General features: G+C 39.2%; 2 protein-coding genes across 4 annotated transcripts in view; both read right to left on the bottom strand.

The window, feature by feature from the left end:
* fgd1 (FYVE, RhoGEF and PH domain containing 1) overlaps positions 1–3,095 on the bottom strand; it is a 58,070-nt gene extending 54,975 nt beyond the window's left edge. Inside the window, exon 1 of one of the 2 annotated variants that reach the window (XM_073868147.1) lies at positions 2,961–3,095. In XM_073868147.1, the coding sequence (XP_073724248.1) occupies positions 2,961–3,084 (124 nt within the window). In that variant the 5' untranslated portion in view covers positions 3,085–3,095. The remainder of the gene's footprint in view (positions 1–2,960) is intronic. The other variant, XM_073868148.1, reaches the window with a different exon arrangement.
* The window catches only part of LOC129414148 (uncharacterized), a 19,465-nt gene continuing 10,019 nt past the window's right edge, over positions 3,001–12,446 (bottom strand). The window contains exons 9-10 of one of the 2 annotated variants that reach the window (XM_055168080.2): positions 6,661–6,705; positions 3,001–3,137 (exon numbers count right to left, since the gene is read on the bottom strand). In XM_055168080.2, coding sequence (XP_055024055.2) covers positions 3,102–3,137; positions 6,661–6,705 — 81 coding nt within the window. In that variant the 3' untranslated portion in view covers positions 3,001–3,101. Of the gene's footprint in view, positions 3,138–3,161; positions 3,879–6,660; positions 6,706–12,446 lie in introns of those variants that run through there. The other variant, XM_055168079.2, reaches the window with a different exon arrangement.

Here is a 12,446-nt window from a genome sequence, read left to right as displayed (position 1 = left end):
TGAGTGTCCTTGCTTCATTTGCGCGTGTTAGCCGCACGTGAAATTCTAGTCAGAGAGACATTCACGCGGAAATTCACATTATGGGAGGGTCTTCCGCGTTTCTGCTCCTGTAATTACGTCACTATTAGAGAAAGCACCTGATTGGTTATCGCGTCGTGTTTTCTGACAAAGTTCAGATTTTTTGGATGAGGCTGACCCGAAGCGACCCGAAGCGACCCGAAGCAACCCGAAGCAACCCGAACTAGACGCGCGGATGAGGCTGATTCGCGTTTACCACACCGCGCGGATGAGCCTGATTCGCGTTTACCACAGCGCGCTGATGAGCCTGATTCGCACTTACCACGGCGCGCGGATGAGCCTGATTCGCGTTTACCACGGCGCGCGGATGAGCCTGATTCGCGTTTACCACGGCGCGCGGATGAGCCTGATTCGCGTTTACCACGGCGCGCGGATGAGCCTGATTCGCGTTTACCACGCCGCGCGGATGAGGCTGATTCGCGTTTACCGCGCCGCGCGGATGAGGCTGATTCGCGTTTACCGCGCCGCGCGGATGAGGCTGATTCGCGTTTACCGCGCCGCGCGGATGAGGCTGATTCGCGTTTACCGCGCCGCGCGGATGAGGCTGATTCGCGTTTACCGCGCCGCGCGGATGAGGCTGATTCGCGTTTACCACGGCGCGCGGATGAGGCTGATTCGCGTTTACCACGCCGTGCGGATGAGGCTGATTCGTGTTTACCACGCCACGCGGATGAGGCTGATTCGCGTTTACCACGCCACGCGGATGAGGCTGATTCGCGTTTACCACGGCGCGCGGATGAGGCTGATTCGCGTTTACCGCGCCGCGCGGATGAGGCTGATTCGCGTTTACCGCGCCGCGCGGATGAGGCTGATTCGCGTTTACCACGGCGCGCGGATGAGGCTGATTCGCGTTTACCACGGCGCGTGGATGAGGCTGATTCGCGTTTACCACGGCGCGTGGATGAGGCTGATTCGCGTTTACCGCGCCGCGCGGATGAGGCTGATTCGCGTTTACCGCGCCGCGCGGATGAGGCTGATTCGCGTTTACCACGGCGCGCGGATGAGGCTGATTCGCGTTTACCACGGCGCGTGGATGAGGCTGATTCGCGTTTACCACGGCGCGTGGATGAGGCTGATTCGTGTTTACCACGCCGTGCGGATGAGGCTGATTCGCGTTTACCACGGCGCGCGGATGAGGCTGATTCGTGTTTACCACGCCACGCGGATGAGGCTGATTCGCGTTTACCACGCCTTGCTAAACGCCTTATTCGGGCTGCGAGACCTCCAGACGCGTATAAACGCGTCTTTACATTGACTTAACATTGAAATCACTCACGCTTGACGCCTCTACCACAGCTGGTGTGAATGCAGCATAAAAGTTGTGTACATGGTAATAACATATCGTTAGCCTCAAACATGATCGTTTCCTCCTCCTTATGCAAGCCTTGTGCACGCAAAAGACCGTTGGAAAACAGACCAATCTCAACATAACACCGGCTGTGATGTTACATTCAATATGTACGCTCCAACATTAAAGTACACATTTAATTAATTACAATAAAAATACAACGTTAGCGCTATATGCTAGTTAATGCTATATGCTAACATTTAGGCTAAAGTTCCCGTTACAGTTACGTCCATTAACAATCTCCAAACAATTGATTATTTAACAAAATCCGTATCTTCCTCCGATACAGACTCAAACGTAAGATCTGTTTACACACAGAGCTACTGAAGGAGCAGCTCTGAGAAACAGCCAATCAGAGCAGAGCTCAACATTATTATTCATGACCCTTCCAAATAAGGTAATAATAGACCATTTCATTCTAAAGGCAAATCCTAGAGTTGAAAATGGACATTTAAAACTGCCTCTAGATCATTTTTGCACTATTAAAGTCACATACCTTCATCAGAGAACAATTTAACAGATTATTTTAATGCATTCTTTGGCACCTTTAAATCTGTATGCTTTTCTACTACACAGTCATATCATGTTTTAAGCATGGTTCAAATAGAAATGCAAACAAAGTCACTATTTGAAACAGCGGGCATCGATTTAATGTCAGGTTCTGCTTGGAAACAAACATATGTGGTGGCAGGTTAATACATTACGCCTGTTTGACTGATGACCTCGTCCACTAACAAATCCATACAGAGCCCAACCGCTGCTTGGCTTCATGCAGAATAAATAAGATGAATGATGATTTCCCTTCCCTTAATATACTTGAAAGGGACATAAGAGCAGTAGCACAAATGATTTCATTCTATATTTGGAAATATATTCTTACGGGTTATATTTTTATCAAATGATGGGGTAAAAACTGGATTACTAATTTGCATCTTGCAAAGGCCAAACCAAAGTTCATACATCCTATCCAAATACAGCGAGTGTGTTTCAAATAACACAAAAGTACTTAACCGAAGGACTGGAGTGGTAACATTTTTCAAGCCGCAAAAGACATGCAGAGTCACATCTTGTGCTGAGACAGAAAACTATCCTGTGGTTCCTTTCACACACACATAAAAATGCTATTTTGACATTTAGCTAAAGCTTTTATCTGAAGTAATGTACAGTTTGGTGAATTGGGTGACGTCAGTGTGTTTTTCTTTCTGCCTCACACAAACATTTATTGTGTTGATGTACATCATGTGATTGAAGTCTCAACTGCTGATCTAAAGTGTTACATCACTGTGCAAATTGAAAATGCAAAAATGTCACACATCCAAAATTGGTCCTTTGGAGTTCCCAGAAGTATTTTACTTAAAGACTAATTCAACCTGAGAAATTCAGCTCTAGGCTATACTACAGTACAACATTGCATATACATGCTTTAGTTTCACCTCATTGCTGGCTTCTGGCAACACAGTATGATAAACAGACAAACCAAATGCATTTTGATATGGTGTGTGTGTGTGTATAAATGCATATAATCCAGACTCACCTATTCTGCGCAGGGCAGGTTGAGGGCTGATGTGGTAAGAGAAGCGCATGGTTTTGAATTGACTGGAATATGATGGATCACTGGAGCTGATGAGATGCGCGCTCTTGGGTCGATTCAACTGCATGCCTGTCTGCTCAACCCTCATACAGGCACACATATGACACAAGATGCGGTCGACTCCAGGAAAAAAGACAAGAAGATGAGGCTTTATATCCTAGGTACAGATGTGAAACATCAACAACAGTTCGGGTCCAACGGCACGAGACACTCTTGCGTCCCGACTGTGTCCTCCTCTCGTTGCTGTAAACGGTAAATCAATGTCCTCCGATCGGCCCGTGCCGTGTAAATCCAATCCAAAACGCTTTGAGGAATATGCAAAGCCATCAACGATCAGTTTAACCACGAGCGCATGGGTGCCCAAGCCAACTGTATACAAAAACTCCAGTGACCTTTATGGAAACCAAGATATCCACGTATGGTTATCCCTATCCGAGCTCGCGGAGCCGATGACTAACACATGCGTTTACTGGTGTGCGTTTATAGGCAACATATAAATACATATACGCGCACGTTACATTGCGTTATCAAAGAAAGCGCCGTCAACATTCGGTCGGACAGCCCACGTTCTCGTTCTCTTAGTGACATTCCTGTAAATCCATCGCTTTTAAAACAAACTTTCCCAATCCATCTTCCTCAAACTTCTGGTTTTCCGATCCAAAACGCGCGTAAAAAACGCAAAAACGCGCCTTGATGAAGATCACCGCACATTGCCGTTGATATTCCGCCTCGGACGTTTTTCCCCGTTTCTTTTCGGTACAACGTATCCAAAAATATGCACACTCAGCTGCTTTAAACAAATCCACAGACGCTTTGTTTCCAAACTCCTTGTACTGTTTGCGTGGCTTTAATGCTTCGTCCCTAAAAGCAAAAGAATCGTTACAATGTCGCGCGCTTCCATTGTTAAAACGTTTCAATGTTGCAAATATATCTTTTTTAAGTCTTCACCGGTTACTTGTCTTTTCTTTGTAGTTCTCGACAACGCCAAAGTGTGTTAAAGTGAGAGCCCTCCTCCTCCAGCAGGACATATGAAACCGCGTCAACCCCCTCCATCCATCCCTCTCTTTCCCTCTCTCTCTCTCTCTCTCTCTCTCTCTTTCCCTCTCTCTCTCTCCCCTCTTTTCCCAAAGTCTGTTTCTCATTTTTTCTCTCTCTTTTCCAAAGGGTTCATGCTTGAAATCTGATGCGAAGGGAAAACTTTCAAAGGATTTTGATGTTATCCCTTTCAGAAAGAACACATTTTAGAGTAGTATGTCTTAATCGGGATAGTTTACGTTTCATAAATTAAACATTTACACCCCATAAAAATGTGTGGATTTTGGAGGGGCGTTGGAAACGTGCCGTTTGACCTGGATTGCACCGGCTATAATAGAGGAGTGGAGAATCTGAAGTTCAGTTTTTAGGAGAGGTAATTTTACATTTGGGTGGATCTAATTGGATGTCATTAAGTTAATAACACTTCATGGTCTTTTTTCTAAACTCCATTATGATATGCAATCCAGGGTTATTTTACAGGGCAAAACAGCTCCTTAATTATGAATGAACATAATATCACCACACAATCAAAGGAGAAAATATTGTTAAAAAATTGTATGGTCTATTTTTAAAACATTTAACATTTCTGCATTGTTACACACGCCTCAAATTCCCTCTTCTTATTATGCACCTAGGTGGTACACCCAAATTTACGGACATTTTACGATTTTTTGCTTTGGGCAGACGGTTTTATCCAGAGTGACTGCATTGGTATGCATTTCTTATCAGTATGTGTGTTTGCTGGGTTTGAACCCATCAGGGTTCCCACACCTAACTTCAATTTCAATGACCTTTCAAGGACTTTCCAGGTCTAATACCCTCAAATTCAAGGACTAAATGTGGGGACACATTTCAAGTGAGAGTAAGGTTACATCGTCTTACCTTTTAAGATACATTGTTACAGTTCCCTTTTGAGGGAACTTGCGCTGCGTCACTGCGGTGACATTTTGGGGACGCCACCAGTGGTAAGTGCGTCTGGATGTGTATATCAAATTCAACCAATGGTGAGGCTTAATGACAAAGACAGGGCGACACAGGAGCCAGGAAGTATATTGTTATCTGAAATATTGCCAAAGACGGCGTTACAGGGACGCAGGAAGTATGGCAAGAGAGACGCAGCGTCTCGTTCCCTTCTCAGGGAACAACAGTTACATACATAACAGAGACGTTTTCATGTGTCAAACACAACTATGCAAAAAAGTATTTTGGTATAAATCAACATTCACATACAGAAGATATAAGCATTTAAAGCGAACACTTTAGCACTTAAAATTGTGTTAAAAGGCTAGAATTATTATAATATTATCCTACACTACACAGGAAATAATACAGATTTTTTTCCAGAAAACTTCTTGCATAAAAAAGATTGAAGCACTTTCAATGACTTGTATCCATGTATGTATATTTTCAAAAACTTCCCAGGGCCTTGCATTTTTTCCCCCCGTTTTTCCCAAGGACTCGTGGGAACCCTGACCCATGACATTTTTCAATGCTTTTGCAATGCTCTACCATTGAGCTATACAGGAGCATAACTTTAAAATCAACTGTAATCAATAACAAATACAACTAAAATACTTTTACAAATTAATAAAACCTGTTTTTATTGCATTGTGATAATGGGAATTTGTAACCTAATGGCCCTGAGTCTGACATAAATTTAGCTTAAAGTAAAATGATTGATTATATAGTTTTAAATTATTTGAATGAGATTATATATACTAGTCAACATTTGAAGTGGATCAAAAAAGTTTATCAAAAGTTGTCCTAAGACAAGAATGGGTATTAGGGATTGGTTTTATGTAAACTTTTTTGAATGGTTTTGATCCACTTCGAATGTTGACTAGTGTATTTCACTCTCTCAGCCGTGATGATAATACAGGAGAAATAACACCAAGTCAGTAGTGTTTTACATAAAATGAGTTTAAACTAACAGTTATAAACGTTAGTCTCTTCACAGTTCACTATGGCCACCACATTTATCTCTACTACTCATCTACAAGTTAAGGTTTACTGAGGTACAGACAGGTTACTGCTCTGTCCTGTCTGTGAAATCCAGGATACATTCTTATGCTCACGAAATCAGTTTAATTTCGCTTTAATTTCAATCTTTGACATGACCTCAGTCAAAATATAAACACATCAAGGTCAATATTTTACAGAATGTTATTTACATTATGTAGGATGATTTTATGTAGAAAACATTAAATAACAAAAATGCTATAATACATTACAGAGCCTATTCCTGATACTGGAACTGGTTTGAGTTTTTCTGTAACCGGTGAAAAAAACTACACAGTTTGCCCATTAGATGTCAGTCTTGCTTTGAGAGAGTCAGATGAAATATTTCATCTAGCCTTCATTTGTACCGAAGATCACTTTGGTTAAACAATCAGCTGAATTGAATGCTTCATACTGCTGAAAGGTGTTACACTGGGATTTATTTATTATATTTGTAAAAACAAACAAAAAAGTGTACATTAAAATGATTAAGGTTTTAAAATGATGACATCGTTTGATCTTTCAGAGTTCATTTTGAGGAAGCGAGTTTTGGATTTCTCATGTCATCTCTGGATGGAGATATTTGGTGTCAGGGTTTAATTTCACTAACCTCTGGACCACACAAGGATCTCCGACTTCTCAGGCTGTACCTCGGCTGTTAAGGAAGCAATGAAACCTCATTAGTACGCTGACACTTCAGATCTGAACACAGCTGGAGAAGACAGTTCATGTCCTGAGGTTCTTGTTATTGACCGTCATAACTGCATCACTTAATGGGAAAATTTCTTTATACTCTTGATAAGTGTGGAAATGTGTGACCAAAAGAAAAGAATGTTTTTATTAAATGAGTAAAAATTATTCTCAATGTAAAACTGCCATAGCGATACTATGATGGTTTACTATGCTACTAAGATATTATGCGGTGGTTTCCAGGACAGGGCCTATCCAAGTCCCAGACTAAAATTCATGCTTGAGCTGCATTCGATTAAAAACACTTTGTACTGACATATCTTAAAGGGGGGGGGGGGGGTTAATGGTATTTCAAGCATTCTGACTTATTAACACAGTTATAGAGTTGTTTCCTCATGCTAAACGTAGGCAAAGTGTCAAAACAGCAGTTGGACGTGTTACAGAGTATTTCTGTGCCAAATGCACTGCGCCAGGATTCGTACAAGTTTCGGCAAGTTTTTTCCGATTACAGTTCTAACTGACGTTTCAGGGGTTTTCGATACGTATCACTTCTTTATATGGGCTTCCACCGGAAAACTTCCCCCGGAAAAACCCCGCCCACCCGTCAATCAGCAGGAGACGCTAGAGCTTGCTAACAGCTTATCACGCCACTCAGCTTTGTTTAATTTCAAAAGTCAACAATTGCACGAAAGAAGAAGTGTGTTTTTGGATGTAAGGAGAAGACATCCAGCCTTATGGAAACAATGGATATAGTTTATTATCCGGGGTAGCAGCGGAGTTTTGCGTGTGTGTTTGATGCTGTGGATTTTCCCAACCGGGTCATGATGAGTTGCATGCGGTAAGTAAGACTTCTGTCTTATGTTGGAAATAGGCGCGTGTATATTATATAAATGACACGAACATGTAGTGAATCATAAGTTAAAACAGTGTTGTATAGTGTTGCATGACTCGTACTCGCTCCTCCCGCGATATAACTCCTCCATTTTTTCGTACGTTATCGGAAAGATTCGGTAAAGCTAATCTTTCTTTTATAAATCTGATTAAACTAAAGACTCCTCAGAGATATAAAGGATGTCATACTACTCTATAGGTACTCCAGATTAACATCAGAAATGCAGAAACAGCGTGTGTTACGTGAGCTTTAACACAAGGGTTCTCAACCTTTTGATAATTATGGCCCACCAATGACCATTTAAAAACATTCAGAAGACCACCTTTATACCAAACATAGTATCAGTGCAGAATAACAGAAAAATTATGCATTGTGATATTTCGTGTCACTAAACTTACACCTGGTGGTACCGCTGTATATGAATGAGGAACGTCATTGTTTCAAATACAAAAAAAATCAAACCACATGGGTGCATTAAGCAAAAAAAAAAAAAACGAGTTCTCGTCAAGTAATTATGGAAGCTGAAAGAAGACATGCACTATTATTATTTTGGCTTGCTTGTTTTCTGGTGATCACGACTTAATTTCTTGTCATCTCGGGATAACAAGTTACTTTCTCGTTATCCTGACATGATAATCCAAATGTCAATGTAATTTCCTGTCCATAATATTTAGTGTATTTTGAAGTGGACTGCTAATGCATATTTGGGGTCTTCGCGTTACCACACGTGTAGCTAATGTGTAGCCGATAGAATTAATAAATAAATAAAGTTGGGCGGTTGAAGTTCGTGAATTTAGGGATCACCTCTAAAGCTATAATGTACACATTTTTTTCTTCAATAGCATTTAACAGTTTATTTGAATAAATATCAAAATCTAAAAAGTGTGCATTATAGCTGACAACCAAATAAACACGTTGGTTTTGTGACTGTTTGTTGACTTTAAAGGAACAGTATGTAAGAAATTTATATCAATTAATCATAAAATGGCCCTGATATGTCACTAGACATTAAGAAATCATTTTCATTTCAAATACTTATATCACTGACAACAGTGGTCCGGCCAAGATATTGTCATTCAAAAAGTGGAGTTGCAGCCCTCAACTGATGTTTATGTTTTGATTTTGTGTATTTGCCACCAGTTGTATGATTGCAGTACCTGTTTTAGCCACTAGTTTTGTTATTGCAATACCAGTTTTGGTCACAATCCTACATACTGTTCCTTTAAGTCATTCCATTTAAATGCTGTTAAAAGTAGAAACGTTTTATATTATTGAGTAACTTAAAGACGGTCCCTAAATTCACCAGTGTAAAATTGTAAATATTGACAAATCTATTTCAGCTTGAGCGAATCTCTGATCCAAGAAAAAAAATCTCATTTGTTCATCCATGCTAATTTAGCAAAATATGCTTTTGCTGTTTACAAACAAAACAACACGTTCAATCGAGTATACGTAAGCTTTAATCACAAGAATAAAACTTTTGTTATGTCGAGATCACGAGAAAACAACTTTTGTTATCTCGAAAAAACAAGAAATTAAGTCATGATAACTAAAAAACAAGCAAGCTAAAATAATAATAATAATGCATGTCCTCTCTTGACTTCCATAATTAAGAGAAAAATGTGCATAAAAACGTGTTCCTGATACATTTTTATGTTAATCTGTAATACCGCGATTATCCACTAGATGATTTTTGATTCTTTTTTGAATTATTTTATTTAGATCAATTTATGAAAAAACTGTCAAAACTTATTTACTAATTTTAAACTTTACATTTTGATAATCGTTCTAAATCTGATTTCTAACAAAATTCATCCACACAAAAAAGTAACAACAAAATTTGAGCTTTCAGCTAAAATATTTGTATTTTTAGAGAAAAATACTCATATTTAACAGTTTATAAGCAGAGGGAAAAAATATAGATTTTGTTTGTTTCTTTATTTATTTATTTGTTTGATTAAAAACAGAGGGTCTGTTCTTTCATTTTATATATTTACATATTTTTAGAAGAACATTTTCCTGGAAAGAATTTTTTGAGACTTTTGTGAAAATCACAAAAATGCTGTCCGGCAACTTTTCAAAAAATGGCTGGCGGCGATTGAGTTAAAAGGTAAAATACACAGAAAAAATTAAGAGACCATTTCAAGGCTGTTTTCAGTTTATCTAAATGTATTATTTATAAAGGATTACTCCACTTTAAAAAAAAAAATCCTGATAATTTACTTACCTCCCCATGTCATCCAAAATGTTTTAATGCGGTTTAAAATTGCAGTTTCAACGCAGCTTCAAAGGACTCTAAACGATCCCAACCGAGGCAATAAGGGTCTTATCTAGCAAAACAATTGTCCTTTTTTGCAAGAAAAATAAACAAATGTGCACTTTTAAAACACAACTTTTTGCACTAGGCGTGTGACACGACAGTGCGACCTCACATAATGCATCATCGCGTCGAAAGATCACGCAAGACAATGCGAAACTAACACTCCAGTGTTTAGAAGTGTGAAGAAACAGGACCGTTCTGACGTTGTTGTATGTGTGATACTAATTAAAGGTGCAATTTGTAAGATATTTGCAGTAAAATGTCCAAAAACCACTAGGCCAGTGTTATATATTTTGTCCAGCTGATTACTATCAATATCTGTAATGTTTTCAACTACTTGTAAATCGTGAGAAAATTTCCATTCAAAACATTGACACGGGGCAGTGCAGCCTCCTGTCAATGACGTTAATATCCATGTGACCCTTTGTCAACGCCTTTACTGACGTAAACCACATGACAACAGTGGTCGAGTTCGAAAAAATAAAATGGCGGCCAAGGAAGCGACAGGAGCACAAATTAGTGTAAATAAACGTATATTTTCACTTTTTACACATTTTAATTGCATTTCTAGCGAGAAATTAGTATTGTAGTTTTCAAATATGTGATTAGTTATCACAAAGGCGCTCTCTGTTCATATTTCAAACACGCTGCCTTTGAAGTGCATCGGAAAGCCTTTCTCTGAGCGGCCTTCAGGCCTCCGAGTCTGAAGTCATTTCCTCATGAGGCAACAAGTCCTCACTGCCTTGAGTTTTCAGACGCAGCCAGTGTCGTGGACAAATGCAGAACTATGCGATAGTGCCTGTCGGGCTACGCGGCGCGCTTGCTTATGAACTTATGGATAACTCTTTACCGTCTGCCGCTGGTTGTGTCAGCTCCTGTTAGCGTACGGGCCAACCAAACAATTCAAGAAGAGTTTGGAACAAATCGAGAGAGGATCAATTTGTTGTTGCATTATCTGGATGGAGAGAGCTTCACGACAACATTTAACTAGACCGAGATTCTGATCCTGCTTGTGTTTTAAGCGATGGGTGAGTTGTTTTGATTCGTAACCCTTCAAAAAACGTATGCTATTATATTGATCACAACATTAGTGTGTCGATTGTAATCAGCGCGTCTTCCCGCGGACGATATGCACATCAAAAGGTATTGTAAGGCAATATAAATGGTCATTTTAAGACTCTTCACAATAAGATTTGTACTGTCAATACATTATGTGAAAAATCATTGTAGATTGTAAGTTGAAAACTTAATTCTGTGCTGTGTTAACCATCGAATTTGGACTAATACTGTAATATAACGTTATATGACTAACAATTTCGTTTTGAACATCACATATAAACTTACATAATGAAATAAACGATGTCATCAAACGCAACATTTATAAGACTTAATTTCCTTAGCAGTCAACGTGATTTCTCGTTCTTGTCTGATTGATGGCCATCAGCGGTTGAGTTAAAGACTACAAATCCCATAATTCCACGCTGCTTCAGAGCGTCAGTAAACAACATCATTGTTATTGTTTGATCTGGCGCCATCTAGCAGCGCATAAATACAAATTGTATCTTTAATGTCTTTGTGTCAGTTTATTACTTTATTGCAACGAGTGACCTTTTGACATCATTACGCGTTACATGAGGTCGGCCTGGCGCGTCACATTGCAGCTACAACATGAGAAGTTTGGTTTAAAAGCGCATATTCTTTTATCTTTCTGGCCAAAAATGACAATTGTTTTGCTATATAAGGCCCTTATGCCTCGTTTGGTATCGTTTAGAGCCCTTGAAACTGCACTGAAACTTTAATACTTTATTGGACCTCAACAGTTTAAATTAAGAAAAATACTATAATTTTTTTTCTCAAAAAAATTCATTTTTTCTTGGCTGAACAAAGAAGGAAAAACATCTGGCATGATATTGAATAAATTACCGGGATTTTTTTAAAGAAAATGAAGTAATCCTTCAAGTAAAATTATATTTTTTTAACATTACATCAACTACCAAAAACATTCTGCCAAATTCCTAATAAAAATGTTTTTATTTGCATTTATTTACCATTTGTTTTAAAAAACAATTAGAAAGTAAATATTTGATGGAATAACCCTGATTTTAATCACATCTTTCACATGTCCTTTAATGCTTTCAGTCTTTTGCATTGTTTGTTGTTGGAAGTCAAAAGACACTGGACTGAAATGGTCAAAATAGGCTACATGTAGAAATGATGATAATAGGCAAAACTGGAGTTTATTTTTTGGCAGCTGTTTTAAAAATTATTTCTACTTGTACACATGCAGTAAATTAAAATGCATTCATTTGACGCATAAGCCAGACAGCTGAAAGTAGGCTATTTTGAATGTCAAAAAATGACAAGAAAGGGGAAAACCCTAAGCCTCAAAAAGTTATGTGGAATGCACGTCAAAAAGGGGCACTAAAGTAGGGGGTAACCCTGTGTGCTTTTAAAACCTACATGGGGTGAGGTTTTTGCTTCCTTTCAGGGTTTC

This window comes from Misgurnus anguillicaudatus, chromosome 5 (assembly GCF_027580225.2).
Source record: "Misgurnus anguillicaudatus chromosome 5, ASM2758022v2, whole genome shotgun sequence".
Lineage (NCBI taxonomy): Eukaryota > Metazoa > Chordata > Actinopteri > Cypriniformes > Cobitidae > Misgurnus > Misgurnus anguillicaudatus.
The sequence above is the reverse complement of the archived record's forward strand: the minus strand, read 5'-3'. Positions and strand labels throughout refer to the sequence as shown.